At 40.2% G+C, this 15817-nt stretch overlaps 3 protein-coding genes across 3 annotated transcripts; 1 reads left to right on the top strand and 2 right to left on the bottom strand.

Annotated features, from left to right (window-relative positions):
- The first annotated feature begins 2187 nt into the window (after positions 1–2187).
- Positions 2188–3864, top strand: timm13 (translocase of inner mitochondrial membrane 13 homolog (yeast)). The gene is made up of 3 exons (XM_087782585.1): positions 2188–2457; positions 2569–2637; positions 3071–3864. Exons 1-3 carry the CDS (start codon positions 2335–2337, stop codon positions 3167–3169), a joined length of 291 nt encoding a protein of 96 aa, XP_087638711.1. The 5' UTR covers positions 2188–2334; the 3' UTR covers positions 3170–3864.
- A 1270-nt stretch (positions 3865–5134) lies between these two features.
- Positions 5135–12373, bottom strand: tmprss9 (transmembrane serine protease 9). Its single transcript, XM_087781876.1, has 14 exons — positions 12238–12373; positions 12052–12179; positions 11925–11992; positions 11673–11848; positions 11551–11595; positions 9590–9712; positions 9345–9510; positions 9011–9285; positions 8785–8927; positions 6990–7362; positions 6754–6922; positions 6424–6689; positions 5506–5642; positions 5135–5296 (listed from the first exon to the last, which is right to left on the bottom strand). The coding sequence occupies exons 1-14, from the start codon at positions 12371–12373 to the stop codon at positions 5135–5137; spliced, it is 2367 nt and encodes a 788-aa protein (XP_087638002.1).
- A 1885-nt stretch (positions 12374–14258) lies between these two features.
- Positions 14259–15348, bottom strand: lsm7 (LSM7 homolog, U6 small nuclear RNA and mRNA degradation associated). The gene is made up of 4 exons (XM_087782584.1): positions 15275–15348; positions 14945–15035; positions 14811–14882; positions 14259–14626 (listed from the first exon to the last, which is right to left on the bottom strand). The coding sequence occupies exons 1-4, from the start codon at positions 15278–15280 to the stop codon at positions 14484–14486; spliced, it is 312 nt and encodes a 103-aa protein (XP_087638710.1). The 5' UTR covers positions 15281–15348; the 3' UTR covers positions 14259–14483.
- Positions 15349–15817: the final 469 nt, after the last annotated feature.

Genomic DNA, 15817 nt, shown 5'->3' with positions numbered 1-15817 from the left:
ACCTCAAGTTTACATTATATTTTATCCACATTGAGAGTAAAAACAACAGGTATGACTAGTAAAACTACACAACTTGATATGATTCTCTTTTTCCATACACGTCTTTGGTGGATTACTCACTGATCCCCTTCTATCTTCTGCTTGACCTTCACCGTTCTGAACAGAACCATATTTAGTCTTGCACCTGCAGCATGTCAGAACACAGAACAGGAAAATATTGTGTTTCCCAAAAAGGGAATAAAAATGTAGCGCGCCTCAAGGCGTCGAACTCCCCCCACGTCAAGCCCCACTGCTGCTCAGGTTTCCCTTCCTTTCACGCCGTCACTTATCAGCTGCTTTTGAAGATTTTTTAAAAAAAGGAGCCATATCTGGAGTCTCTCAACCTGTCAGCCGAGTGTGTGAGTCTACATCTGGATGGTGCTGGTCTGTATGTGGGAAGCTGCTGAGCTCCAATGCTTTCATACGTACAAGTGTGTTATAATGAGATTAGGACCTTAAGAAGATTATATTAATGAACTCAAGATTGCAATCTTTGGTTTAACTCATTTTTGCCGCAGTAGCCCCGGAGAACCCCCTCCTTTAAGGCCCGGTGGCTCCTAGCCAAAGTGCACTTACATATGTGTGAGTTCAGCGTCGTGTTGCCGCCCATTAATTACTCCACTAATTATTGCTCAATAACCCCCCAGACCGCCTGCAGCCCCCCATCGACGGGCTGTTTATGAGGACAGTAACCGTCGCTCTATTGTTGCCCGCAGATGCACTGTAACTAACTGTTTCTCTTCTCAAGGCAGGTGGTCTTTTCAATGAGGTCATCATGTCTGCTGCATCAGGAAGGGGTCCCGACGCCCCCACAACTCAAGGGTAAAAACAACAGCGGCAGCACCGACGACTGGTGGAAAAACAGCCGCCTAATGATCTTATTTTGAATGATGAATGGATGAAGCCTTTTATTCTGTAGATGTCAATGAAAACCACTTGTCGGGTCCAACATCAGCAACATTGTGTTACTTCATGAATGGATTTAAAGATGGGACCCTCTTTGGTTGCTTATGTACAAATACTAATATTTATGAAAAGTATTTGTCCCCTTGAAGTGTGTATACATAAATTAACTAATTTACCCAACAAACACAATAGACAGACAGATAGATAGATAGATAGATAGATAGATAGATAGATAGATAGATAGATAGATAGATAGATAGATAGATAGATAGATAGATAGATAGATAGATAGATAGATAGATAGATAGATAGATAGATAGATAGATAGATAGATAGATAGATAGATAGATAGATAGATGGATGGATGGATGGATGGATGGATGGATGGATGGATGGATGGATGGATGGATGGATGGATGGATGGAGGGAGGGAGGGAGGGAGGGAGAAAGGGAGGGAGGGAGGGATGGATGGATGGATGGATGGATGGATGGATGGATGGATGGATGGATGGATGGATGGATGGATGGATGGATGGATGGATGGATGGATGGATGGATGGATGGATGGATAGATGGATGGATGGATGGATGGATAGATGGATAGATAGATATAACTTTATTGATCCCTCTGGAGGTCTCCTTCGGGAATTTGTTTATGTTTATTCCATCATTAAAATACTTTTATTACATTATGATATACATTTACATATTTACATATACAGATATACATTTTCTGACCATTATTTTTTGTTCATTGGCTAAAAAGAGTGGTCGATTACTATCTCTCTCTACATTGTCTTGGGTTATGTTGAACTTTTACCTACAGTGAACAAATACTGTACTAGTTAAGGCCGGAGCAGAACTATTTGCTGGATTCTAGCGCCATCTAGCGGATTACATACATCCTACGGCAACGTCTTCTTTAATTCAATTAAATGTCCTACCGCAGCCGATTTTATTATCTAAAAAATATGTAAAAATATGTACATTGTCTTCCGTCATAACAAATATTTGGTTTAATGCGAGCCGCGTCATGAGTGGTTGACATTAAATATAATAAAATAAAAAGTATAGGATATGACGCCAACTATGAATCAATTAAATTCTGATTGAATCAAATGATTAAAATATAACAATTATTTGTATGCGATTTTATGAGGAATCAACTTATTATTGTCTGAATCACAACAGCTGTTATTATTTATAAAACAAACCACGAACAAATTCGATTTGCAGAGACTCAACGTTTGCGCCGGAAATGACGCAACTTCCGGCGCGTTCAAGGGCATCGGACACCACAGTGAGCTAAGCTAATTCACTGAGCTCCACACGTGTAAATACACACAGGTATCCCGGGGGTCGTTCGTTTTTTTTCAGATATTAGCGACAATGGACGGGTTCAGTACCTCTGACTTCCCCCCTGGAGCCTCGGCTGGTAAAATGGACAAAGAGAAGATCATTGAGCAGATTCAGGTCCAGATCGCGATGGCTAACGCTGAGGAGCTGCTGCAGGTAACTTCAATGGAGAGCTAAGCTAACACATCTCACCGGGTCACAAGAGACACAGTTGTGTGTCAAAGTTTGTGTGTGTGGTTGTTTTAACACAATTTGTTTGTGTTCCAGAGAATGACAGACAAGTGCTTCAAGAAGTGTATAGTTAAACCTGGATCATCACTGGATAACTCTGACCAGGTATGTGGGAAATGAATGGTTTTTACCTATAATGTATAGTAGAAGTCATTGGCTTTCTATCGATTATATATTATGTTGCAAAGAATGCAAGAAAACTAAAGAATTGGCAATTGAAAATGTAATAAAGTAAACTACTTTCAAACGTATTGTGACATTAATAGTAAGTAATTTGTATTTATATAGTGCTTTTCCAGACCAGGGTCACAAAGCGCTTTAACAATCAAAACAATATTCAATAAAGTATAAACTTTAAAGGTCACGATAACACTGAGAACAACACAGGAGTTCCAGAAAATCAAGGAAAAGCCTGAATGAATAAAAAGTAATAGGCATGTTTACTAGGAACAGTGTTGTCACAATTGAAGACTGAAATATATTTAAATCATTTTAATAAACCTTGTTAATAACTTTTTTTCCCCCTCCCTCTACATAGAAATGCATCGCCATGTGTATGGACCGATACGTCGACTGCTGGCACATTGTTAAACGCACATATAGGTCCAGATTACAGAGGGAAAGATCCGGCATGTAAACATCCACCACCGTATCCGGCCACTCTGTCGCTCAATGAGCCAAGTCCACTGTCGGAGAGAGGCGTGTGGAGGCGCCTGCACAGTCTCGAGCTGACGTTATCATACCTCACACAGGAACAGATGTGGGTTCAAGATTGATCTGTTATATTCTTCTCTCTGGGAGTGTTTATAAAATTGTGTTTTTTTTATGTTTATAAATGTATGACTAAATAATCCAGATAATCTCAGACATTGAAGTGCATTAAAATAAATCTTCCATTTGAAGACACAATGGTCTTCAAATAAATGTAATGTTTGTCACTTCCTGTTCAAAAGATCACAGCTCACCTAGTCTGATGTCGCTGCCTTTGAGTGAGATTATTTTAATTATTGGATGTTCATAGATGACCAGACACAATTGAACTAAACACTTTCTCGGTCAAGAATCGATCAGAACATTCGGCGGGTCTTCCGGTTTTTCCTCCCGCGACACACACACAAGCCTAAATAAATCAAAGCGGGCCTGGGAACAAACCGGTTCTGTCTCCGCTGTTTTTCAAGGCGTCATTCTATCTGCGGCGCGCCACAGTGCTCCGCTTGTGTGGGAGCCGGACCCCTGGACCTTCCTCTGCCTTGTGTGAGCAGTTCGTAAGATGTTGAGAGAGAAGTGAGCGTTGTGTGTTTGAAACGTACCAGTAAAACCGACTGATCATGACTTGAGTCTGAAAAGTATTTATTTCTTTTAACCATTTTCATCCGACACCCAAAATACACAAGTATTAACACACAGTTGGAACGTTAAAAAGCCACAAGATCAGAAATGCTTAACGGTTTAAAATGGATTGGACAAAATTGCATGCTGGTTAAACAGAGGCTTCAGAGTCAAGTTAGTTATACAGTTATACACTTATTCCTGATTGAGTTGGACACATTTTTGATCCATAAATCTTCCCTGTTGGATTTAAACCATTTCCATTGTAGTTTAACTTCATGTTGAAAGACATGTTATTAAGTATTGTGAAAAATAATTTGAATAGAAAATGTTATTCCCGTATCAGCAAAATTTCAATTTCTTTCCGCCCTATTTAGAAAGAGTGAAGGTATTTCATTGAAATTGATCAAATTAAATGAATGGGTTGTCAAAAGCATTTATTAAAACTATTTTGTAAAATTTAGAAATTCATATGTTTAAAACTAGAGCGGATGTATTTTCTTTTATTTCTTTTATCTTTCACCACTGACTAGTTTAATGTTCTTTTTAAATGAAACCTTCAAGTTTTTGCAAATGAAAAATGATAATCAATTTAAGGTCCATGAAAGAGGCATCCAACCAAATTGCTGTGTCAGTGGAAACTCTGCACTGATTTCTATGAAACAAGATCTTTGGTTTTACACATTTTTGCTAATTTGCTGGCTCATCTTTTTATTCTTTTTGTGTGTTAAATCCAAATAAAAAACCTGGTCATGCACCGAAAAGAAAGGTCTTGACTTGTCAAGTGACACGGGTTGATATTACTTTAAAGAAAATATTTTCTTCTTTTCAAAATAAAGTACTTTATCCACATATGGTTGGGACCCTAACTAACATTTTGGCCGCTTCCATAACGGGTTTGCTGGTCTGAAGTCATGCATTTTACATTTGTAATGATCATTAGTGTCATGGAGGAATGAACTTAAGTGTTTTCTTATCTTACTAAAAGGTAGATCCATCAGAAAAAAGGGAATATAAAATTGAAAATAATTGCTTCCCTTATTGTGGCTCTAACAGTCTCAAACAACATACACCCAACATCAGCTTTTAAGATCAAATAAATAAAATAAATACATCCCATAATAAAAGTCAAACATCCATTGGGAAACTGAGGAGTCATCTGTGCAGTCTCAGCTAGACTTAGAAAACGGAAGCACCTTGACCGGCTGCACGAGTTCGCCCGCGGTCTTCAAGAAGTTCACGCACAAAAGCTCCATCCACGGTTAGAATCCTCTCAGAAAGGCAAGTACGTGGAGATCCATCTCCTCACGGAAGTCACTCGAGTGTAAACGCCCGGGAAGCCGATCCGTCCACAGCCGTGTCCCCAGCTGGTGACCCCGGCGATGAACCACTGGCCGGAGGGGTGACGACAGGTCAAGGGACCCCCCGAGTCTCCCTGTAGGAAGAGAAGCAAGACTCGTTCAAATGAAGCTTTTTTCAAGTGGTCACGATGAGAATGTCACTGGGATGCCTGGAGCTGTGACCGAGACGGGAATGCTGCTGGGATTCATTACATAAGGAGCTTACAGGGAGCGGGTGAGACTGACTGTATATGGTTATAGAAAATAAACATCTTCTCGTGGAGACTCATGAAAAGAGTCTTACCAGGCAGGTGTCTCGTCCTCCCTCCATGGCCCCGGCACACATCATGTTGGGAGTCAGAACGTTCCTGTACGACAGCTGGCAGTCGGGCTGGTCGATGATGCTGACGGCAGCTTTCTGCAGCAGGTTGGTCAGAGAGCCTGAGGAGAAAAATATTCAGATGTAGGAATCTGCAGGTACGCACAAATAAAAGCACTTTTCCTTTCTACATCCCAATCTACGTAGAATTAATCATGGACTTGTTCGTCCCTTTCCACACCCTTATTTACATTTAACATTCAAATATTTAAATTAACTAGTATCCATGATTTTTCTCTCTGTGATCAGAAAAAGACATAAAAACATGAATGTACACTGGATTAACAGTTTATATTCGTTAATTTGAAACCTTTCTAGGCTTTTCCCTGATTTTCTGGGATGTTATCTTCATCTTTTTAGTATATATTTTTAGAGTATTTCTTTGATTGTTTAAGTGCTTTGTGACCCTGGTCTAGTAAAGCGCTATATAAATATAAATCACTTACTTACTGACATGGATCACATACTTACATTTAAATTAGTGCAGACGAGCTCTGCTGTAAATGTTTATATTTTACATTCAGGGTTCAAATCATATCTAAATGAACTAGAGTCCATGATTTTTCTCTCCCGGATCAGAAAAAAACATATAAAAACATGAATATAAACTAGATTAACAGTTTAAATTTGTTAATTTGAAACATTTCTAGGCTGTTTTTCTCTACGTTATCTTGATCTTTTTAGTATATATTATTATTTATATTTTACATTCAGGGTTATTAACGCAAATACTTTATTAAAAGAGACGATCAGGTTACGCCCCATTGCTGTTATGAAAGAAGTATATTCCAGAGCTGACTAAAACATCCCATAAATCTTCCTGTTGTTCATTTTCTCTCTCACCTCCTTCCCTCATGGAGCCCCAGCCAGTGATGTAGCACTCGGCGTCCTCCAGGAAGAGATGCACGGGCGAGGGGAGGCACACGGACTGGACGGTGTAGGACATGGGGGCCGGGACCGGCAGCTCCAACAGAGCCACGTCGTGATTCATGCTGGTTCCGTTGAAGTCGGGATGGATGACGATCCTCTGGACGGGGACCACCAGAGCTCCCACCCCCGAGCGCAGCACCGACCCGAGGCTCACGGTCCAGTGGGTCGGGCTGGGGTCACTGAGGGCAAGGAGGTCAAAGGTGAGGAGATGTTTTTTGTTTCAGGTTTATGATCGGACCGCACCTTTTGAAGCAGTGCGCCGCGGTCAGCAGCCACCTGCCGTGGATGAGGGTAGCGCCGCATCGGTGAAGCCTCTGGTACTGGAGGCTGCCGATCCACGGCCACTCCCCCCGGCGGGCCGCGACCCCGCCCACGATCCGCTGGGCGCCCAGCGCCGGGCGAGCGCCGCAGTCTGAAGCGTAACTGAAGCTCAGAGGGATTAACTCGAACACCTGGACGTTGAGCGAATGCAAACCTACCACAGTTCCGCTCGTCCGCCCGGTCGGGACAGTCGGGGACGCCGTCGCACTCGGGGTTCAGTTTGCCGACGCAGGAGTGTCCCCCGCATTGGAAGCTGCCGCTGCAGTTCAACGCTGGAGGGGTGAAGGGAGTCAGAGGTGGTTCGGGCTCCTGTGGGAGATCCAACATCACGCCCGGAGACTGAGCCGTGGGTCGAGGTTCGTCCAACGATCCGTCAGACGTGCGGCTCAATATCCAGCTGCGGAGATTGGTGACCCGGGAATAAACCCCCGGCTTGTTGACCTGAGCGCAGCCGACACCCCAGCTCACCACACCGGCCAGAAAGAACCTTCCAGGGGCCCCTTCACACACCAGAGGCCCCCCAGAGTCGCCCTGTGTCAAGACATAACACAATCTTTCACTATTCTAACCTTTAAAAAGTGCTTTTTAAAACTACCGGAACTATTTAAAGGTTCATACAAAAAAGCAGAAAAAAAGGACATTTGTGCTCATATAACTGTCATTACGGTAATAAAACCCAGAGCAGATTCACCTGCGCCAAGACCTGCTCAGCAGATTATACAGAAAATTGATTCACATAAAACACAGTACAACACATTAAAAAAAAATGTTTTGTTTATCATCCAGTTAAAAAAAAGAATGAGAAATAAAAATCATGTTGCTCAGTCCTACAACACAGGTTAAATAAATGTCACAAGTTTACGCTTAACCATGAAGATCATAAAAATATCAAATATTTGTATGTTTGTTTGTATACATATATATTTTTAATTATAGTAAGTAAATAAAATAGTTGAAATCTTCCTTTTTTGTTTGAGTCCTTTTACATGTTGTGAAGTAAAAATCCAGTTTCATATTTTGTTTTTCCCCAATAAAACCCACTGTTGTGTATAAAAGATCAATGTCAACAGAATGATTGAATTGAACTTTTTAATTGTGAAACGTTTTTTCAAACTCTTAGTGACTCAGTGCTCGATTGATGAGTCTGGTCACTATTATACCAAAAACTACAGTTTAGATTTAATTTAAAAGGCTACTAATTAAAAACGATGTATTCAGACATTTTATTTTTTAATTTTTGGAATAAGATCATCTTGTTTTGATTGTTTAAGCTCTTTGTGACCCTGGTCTGGAAAAGCGCTATACAAATAAAAATTACTTACTTACTTACTTAATAAATGTGTACTTTTTTTTTTTTAATAAACCAAAAACAAATTCAACCATTTAATACATAATCTATTCAATACCATTATATATAATAATAATAATAATAATGTAACGCTTTATAAAAACAACAATATTTAAATAAAATAATTTAAAACTATTTATATTAAATTCAACCATTCAGTTTTTTTGTAGGCACTGATCTAGAGTTTTAACCCTTGTGTTATCCCAGGGTCAATGTGACCCGAAGGCCAGAAAACGAATGTGTTTGTGGTATCCCTTCTGTCTCTGGGTCAAGGTGAATGTCCTCCACCACTGCATATGTATTTATGGACGCCAGGGAGGTCGTTCATATTGACCAAGAGACAACACAAGGGATACCACAAACACATTTGTTTCCGCGTCACCTTGATACAGATAATTAAAAAAACAACAACAAAAGTGCTCACTTATAGCACATTTTTATCAATTCTTAAGCTAAGAAATGTAACTAAACACAAGTTATCTTTATATTATTGTAGAATTAAAAGGGTTAATTTTGAAATTCATGTTGAAAATAACGGAAACACAACAAGAAATCACCAACATGAAAGCAAAAAGCACATTTCTAAAGTGGCCCTGCACACTGACCTGGCAGGAGTCAACCCTGCCCTGCAGGAATCCGGCGCACATCATGTTGGGAGTGACCAGTCCTCTGTACACAGCGGAGACGTTGCAGACCTGGGAGTCGATGACCTTCACCACAGCCTTCTGCAGCCTGGGGGGCACGACCGCTGGCGACCCGGAAAGAGAGAATCAGAGGATTTTATTCCACATATGATTGTCGTATCATAACAAGAGATTGTTCGGGACTCACCGCTGTACATGTTCAGAGCCCCCCACCCCGACACCAGGCACCTCTGTCCGGGCGAGAACACGTGACTCCGGGCCGGCATGCAGACCGGCTGGACGTAGAGGCCGAAGGTCAGCGGTGACTCCAACTCCAGGACGGCCACGTCGTTGTCGGTGGTCCTGGGGTCGTAGTGCGGGGACACCACCAGCGTTTTGATGTTGAGGATCCTGGCCTCGGACTCCTGGCCGTTCACGCGACTGGCTCCGACCAGAGCGCTCCACTCCCTCGGGTCGGTGTCCCTGTGGAGGAGTCACCGATGACCTTTGCTTTCATTTGAGTCCGCGCCTCGTCCTCCTACCGTTCGAAGCAGTGAGCCGCACTGACCAGCCAGCGTGGACCGATGATGGAGGCGCCGCACGTGTGGCGTCCGTGAAGCCTCAGGCTGACCTGCCAGGGCAGCTCGCCCTGTTGGGCGTCCTCCCCGCCCACCACCCGGTTGCCCATCGCAGGGCGAGCGCCACACTCTGAGGAGAACAAAAAAAAAACGTAAAGACAAACTCAAGGTCGGTTCGGAAACAAAAGGGTTGGTTTAAGGTCACTCACCGCATCGGGCTTCATCCGAGCCGTCGGCGCAGTCGGGAATAAAGTCACATTCCGGGTTGATTTTAGTGACGCACTCACCGTTGTCACAGGTAAAGGTGTTTTCTGGACACTTTGATGCAAAGCCTTGATGGAGCAGAGGAAGACGGCAAGACAGAAAGAACAGTTTTTGGATTCAAATCTAAAAACAACAGTAGCCATGTTGTATTTGACCCCATGTTTTCTAGTGGAGATCAAATAAGAACGGTTCGATTGAATAAAAATCTATAAATGTCAATTATTCTCTTTTTATTTCTTGATGTTTTTACATTTTAATATCTGATCTGTCCATGTTGGGTAAAGAGTTATTGAAACAAAACATAAAAATTGTTTCAAATTTTCGTTTTTTCCCCGAAAATATGTTTAATGAATTTAAATGTATCCTTTTACTACTAAACCATGTTATTTTAAAATAAAAACAAAATTCATAATGATTCCTACGTCTGTCGGAAGTTTTTACAATTACATGTCCCGGTTATTACAGATACACCGTTTCTTTAAGAGACACCAAGGACATCAGATGATGTCACTTAAATCACTGCAGGAGCCAAGGTCTCAAGCAGACGTTCCTACAGAATTTTAACCCTTGTGTGTCTCTGGGTCAAGGTGACCCACTGGGTAATACAGATAGGACAGATGGATAGTACTTAATTAGTTATTTGGGAAGGAAATAAGAAAATTGTTTTTTTTATTGTTCTGCTTTGTCACACTGTAATACATAATAAATAACTTTAATAAAAAACGTTTTATGATAAATGTATTTCTTCAACTGTTATTGTAAGTAGAGAAAATGTGAAACAGGACTACTTGCTAGCTTAGCTTGTCATTAGCAGTGCTAGCGCTAGCATTCAGAGGTGAATTTTACCACGCTGTAAAATGTTTGTATAGTTTGAAGATTACAATGTAAAGTCTGTAAATCTCTGATTTAGTAGTAAGTCTACAATAATCTCAGTTCACAATTATTACATAAAGGACATTTTATTATATAAAGAAATGTCCCTTTATTTCTTTATTAAATGGAATGATTGTTGACAATGAATAAACCTGCTTTTTGATCATAATAACAAGTATAACTAGAAAATGTGCATTTCCCGAAGAAAATGCAGTGTGAATGCTGAATCTGCTGAATCTGTAGTATTCAAAGTAAAAATGTGTGGAAACAGATGAAATGATGAAAAGGTAGATATTGTAGTAGATGTAGAAGTAGTAGTAGTATAACTAAAACAGTAGTAGCAGCAGAATTTGTAGCGGGAGTAGAATAAGTAGTAGTAGTGAGAGTAGAGGTAGTAGAATTAGTAGTAGAACTAGTAGAGTAATTAGTAGAATAGTAGAAGAAGTAGTAGAATTAGTAGTAGTGGGAGTAGAATAAGTAGTAGTAGAATTAGTAGAACTAGTAGTAGAAGTAGTAGTGGGAGTAGAAGAAGTAGTTTAATTAGTAAAAGCTGTAGTAGGATTAGTAGTAAAATTAGCAGTTAAAGTACAAGTGTAATTAGTAGTAAAAGTAGAAGTAGTAGTACAATTACAAAAGTGTTTTAAAGTTAAATAAAGTTTCTAGGTGTGAGTACATGAAGGTCAAAGTGGAAGGAGTTGAAATATGAGTTGAAGATTTTTGTCATTCAAGTGAATGGTGAAAAAGGGTAGAAAAAGAGGAATAGAAGAAAGTGTGGAAGAGATAAAAGAAAGCTAGAACATAGCCCGCATTTTGTGTATGAGCCGAATTGATAAAAGTTTGAACGGTTAAAATCTGATAAAATTTGGAAGACAGAAGAGCAAAAGTGGACCTCAGTCGTGTGACCTTCAGCACTCACACAAATATCAATAAAGATTCATGGCTGAGGTTTGGGGTCATACGTGTTTCAATAATGAGATTTTATTCAAAATGTGTGTTTCCAGTTTAAAAGAATGTTGAATGAGAAGAGACTCACCAGTGGCATCATCACCTATAGCATAGAAGGACTTCCCGCTGGTGCCTGAGAAGAAGACGTGGATTCACACATGGTGTTCTAGGACCTTCCTGATTGGACGGTAAAGTGACATGTGCTACTACCCAGCAAGACGATGGCGTTGATCTCTCCGAACTCGGGCACCTGCAGCGGCCTCCCTTGCATGACCGAGTGCAGACCCGCCCTCAACACGTCCTGAACGTAACTGTCGGAATACTGCTGGAACTTGGAGACGGCGAAGACCAGTCGGAACGTCGCCATCACGTCACCGTCGCCGTTGCTGTGGAGCGACGACAGGTCAGGACCCCGAGAGTCCACGACGACCTTGACTCGACGACGACCTCGACTCGACTCACCCCAACGCCACGATGTTGCAGTCACGGTAGTGGTGAGAAACCGATGAGGCGGCGAAGATGGTTTTCATCTGGAGGGGGTAAGGGATTAATTGATGACATAAAGGGAGGAGCTTTGAAGGACATTGACCTTTGACCTCAGCACCGAGGAGAGAACCACAGAGAAGCCCGAGTTCTCTTCCTGCAGACTCGAGTCGAAGCTCAGACCCTTCAGCTGCACCGTCTCCATGTAGCTTCTCTCCTCCTGCACCGAGTACGCTGGCGGAGGACACGGGTTTGACCATAACATCACGAGAACTTACACAGAAGAACTCACCAATGAGAAGACCCACAAAGACCCCCGCAGCCAGGAAGAGGCCGAGGACGGCCAGGATGACACCCCTCTGACAGGCCGGATGTGATGAGGACCACCACCCTCTTCCTCCTTCTACTCCATCCTTCTTCACATCCATGTCGGAATAACACTCACTATCTCACAACTGTTATTCCAGAGTCTCCACCGTCACTCCATGAGATCCAAACCTGGAGAGCACAACACGTTTCGTTTGGGGTCTACACAAGTGAAGACACTTCGTCCAGACTTTTATCTGAAATGTTTAGTCATATGTTGAAAAAATGAAGATTAATTAACATTTTTTACGGTGCACAATGTTCCAGAAACATCTCAGTGAAAGCTGGCGATGACGAGGAAAAATGATAAATGTAAATTTCCTCAGGGGCCACATTAAAGTCTGTGACTTATATGGAGCCGTCAAACTAAAAGAAGAAAGAGATTTATACATATTTAATATGATAGGAAAAATAAATAAAATAACATCCTAAAATATTGCATTATTTAATTATTTTTTAAGTTAATTTTGTTTTAAAATTCATAAGAAAAATGTTGCATATTTCAAATATTTTACAATTTAAAATAAAAAAAATCATGAAATAAAAAAAGGGTGAAAATGCTACAAAATAAAACATTATATTAATATTCAATATATGAATTGAATTGAATTGAATTATATATTTAACGGTATATATAATGATTTATTTTTTTATCCTGTAAAAGCAGAATGAAAAATATCAATACCCATAAAAAGAAAGTAAAGGAAGGAAAAAGTTCCAAAACGAGTTAAATTGAAAATAAAAGTGTGTCTAAAAGGTCAGCTTTAAAGCATTATTTTATTTATTATTTTAAAAAAGCCACGACATTAACTATCGAGAAGAAACTATCAAACATGAAACAGTAGTGAAAATACACCGAGTGTGAAAAAGCACGAGCTGCCGGCGACACAATGTAGTCTTTATAGTCCATGAACTCACTCACCTCCCTCTGGTCCTCAACTGTCTTCACAACATCTCGCAGGTACGAGAAGATCTGGACCTTCGTCGACACACGCACGAGAAGCGAGTCCGAGCGTCTACTTGTTCACCTGTCGAGGGGGCGTGGCTCTGCTGGCCGCGCGCGGATCACCTTCCTCAGTGGGCTCTGGGATGTGGACTCGGTGTCTCCTGACGAACCTGGATTATTGGGGCGTGCGCGGTCACACCCGCGTGTGTGTGTTTGAGTTTGGATTGTCTATTTAGAGATTAAAATCTTTTCTCTTATGAGGTGGAAGAACAATGGTGGAGGTTCGGTCCAGAAAGAGCAGAGGCGGAGCCACTGACTGGACATCAACGTTTGGATAAAAAGGATTTGAATTAAAAAAATTAAAAAAACAATAATGAATTTTGTTTTTTTTAGTGTAAAAAAGGAGATCCAAAAATGTAAATAGATTAAGCTACTTAAAGATTTAATCCTATTTACTCAATTTGGTTTAATTACAAAGTATCAATTAAAACACATTTACTAGTTTAAATGTATTTAACTGTGTTTCCTAAAAATGGTGATTCATCTAAATAAGATGCTCTTTTGACACTTTATTTTGTATGACAAATATTTTTAATTGTATTGTGACTTTCTGGAAGCAAAGTGAAATCATATTGTTACTTTATTCTAATTATTATTAGTGGAATTATTTGTATCACTGTTGGTGATGTTACTTCTTTAATTGCTTATATTGTTCATAGGACAGCTCAAAATAATGTTTTAATCCTCATTTCATTCTTGTAAAAGTCTACATAAGCACAAATTTGACTTAAGCAAGTTGAAAACCTCCCTCAGTCCAAAGGTTTAAACACAAATTGAGACCTGGTCGGATAATCTTTAAGATTTGGTGCTCGGTTCTGTTTTACTATTGCTTATTTTTTTTGTCTTACTGTATCTTATTTATTGTTTTTTATTCTGTAACATCCCATGTTTGTGGCTATAACATGTTATTCTGCGTCGCACAAATAAATGCATGAAATAAATCACATTTTCAATTTTATTTCCTTATTAAAACAAACAAAACATAGTAAAATGTTGACAGACGAGGTAAAACAAAACCGACTTTAACAATATTGTGAGCCATTTCAAAATGAAAAATATTCGGAACACCAAGAAACAGAAGTGCTTTCACGTGTCCAATGTTGCCTGAAAGAAAATTCACCTAATAAAAATTAAAAAACAAGAAGAGGAGTCTGGAGCCTGGATTATTAGCCATCCTGCTGCTGTATAAAAGGATTGGGTATCGCCTCCATGCCGTCCTGAGGACAGATGAGGACCACCGACGTCCCTCTGCAGACCACCAGCCCCAGCTGCCTGGTGTCTTCTGTGAGCTTCAGCTGGTCATCAGGATCTAAAGAAAGATGGGAAGCGTTAGAAGTGACTGGAGAAAATCATTTTACATGAATTCAAGTTGAGAAGATGCTTATCTAGACTTAGACCACGAGACAAATCATGGTTAGAATTTGAAACCACATTTGACAAGATGAAACGATACAAAAATAACAAGCAGGTGAAACACACAAAGCTGCACCAACCTCGCATATATTCGATGGTTCCGTCCAGCACCAGGTTGAGAAGAGGGTCGAACCCCTTCAGAACTCCACTGGCTGAAACATCAGCAACACAAGTTTAGTTGACAGTAAAAACCACGATTAACAAACAAACAAACCTTCTCGTCCTCCTTGAAATTTCACCCGAATCGGCTTGTCGATGTACTTAGACAAGTCGAAGATACTTTCCTTCTTCTTCTTCTCTTTATCCTGAAAATAAGAAAAAATGGTCAAATGTTTACTAAGCCATGAAGGCAGCACCACACTTAGCTAGTTAGCATGGTGTTGCTAATCACTTGCTACATGAATACAAAGCTTTGTTATCGGTTTTAACGAATACAAAAGCTTTCATGCACAACCATGATTCTTCTTATAGTTTACTAAATGAAAATATCAAAACATATTCTAAGTATTGGTTTAGAATGAACGCGTTAAACACACGAACTCACCGCCATGTTTCTTCTTCTACTATTCTTACAGACACAGACAAGGCGCTCTGCAGCACTTTACTGCCTCCCACAGGTGGCGAACCGTAATAGCCTTAAATTAAAAAAATTCTTTGCTTTTTTTTGAATGAAATTCCGGTTGTGTACATTGAATCGGTTCAGCGAGGACTCACAAACTCATTCACAACATACATGTGGACAAGATTTAGTTCTACCAAAATAAACAAATAAACAAGTATAAAAGTATGGAAACTGCACATGAAAAACACAGAGATTAATTATTGCGCTTTTATAAAGATTACTTTGTGATGAAATGTATTTTGTAATTTTGTTCTACATTACATTTACATGCATCCATACCGTTTCTTGAATACTTTACTTCACAAAGTCTTTCTTTTATACATACACACTACATCCGCTCACACCATTATATATGCATGCCTATATTTACCTAAACATCTCCAACACACACGCTCTAGAATTTAACTTGTGTTAAGGCTTTTCCTTGATTTTCTCGAACTCCTGTGTTGTTCTCAGTATTATCTT

Source organism: Callionymus lyra, chromosome 2 (assembly GCF_982586985.1).
Source record: "Callionymus lyra chromosome 2, fCalLyr1.hap1.1, whole genome shotgun sequence".
Lineage (NCBI taxonomy): Eukaryota > Metazoa > Chordata > Actinopteri > Syngnathiformes > Callionymidae > Callionymus > Callionymus lyra.
This window is presented reverse-complemented; position numbering and strand designations above follow the sequence as displayed.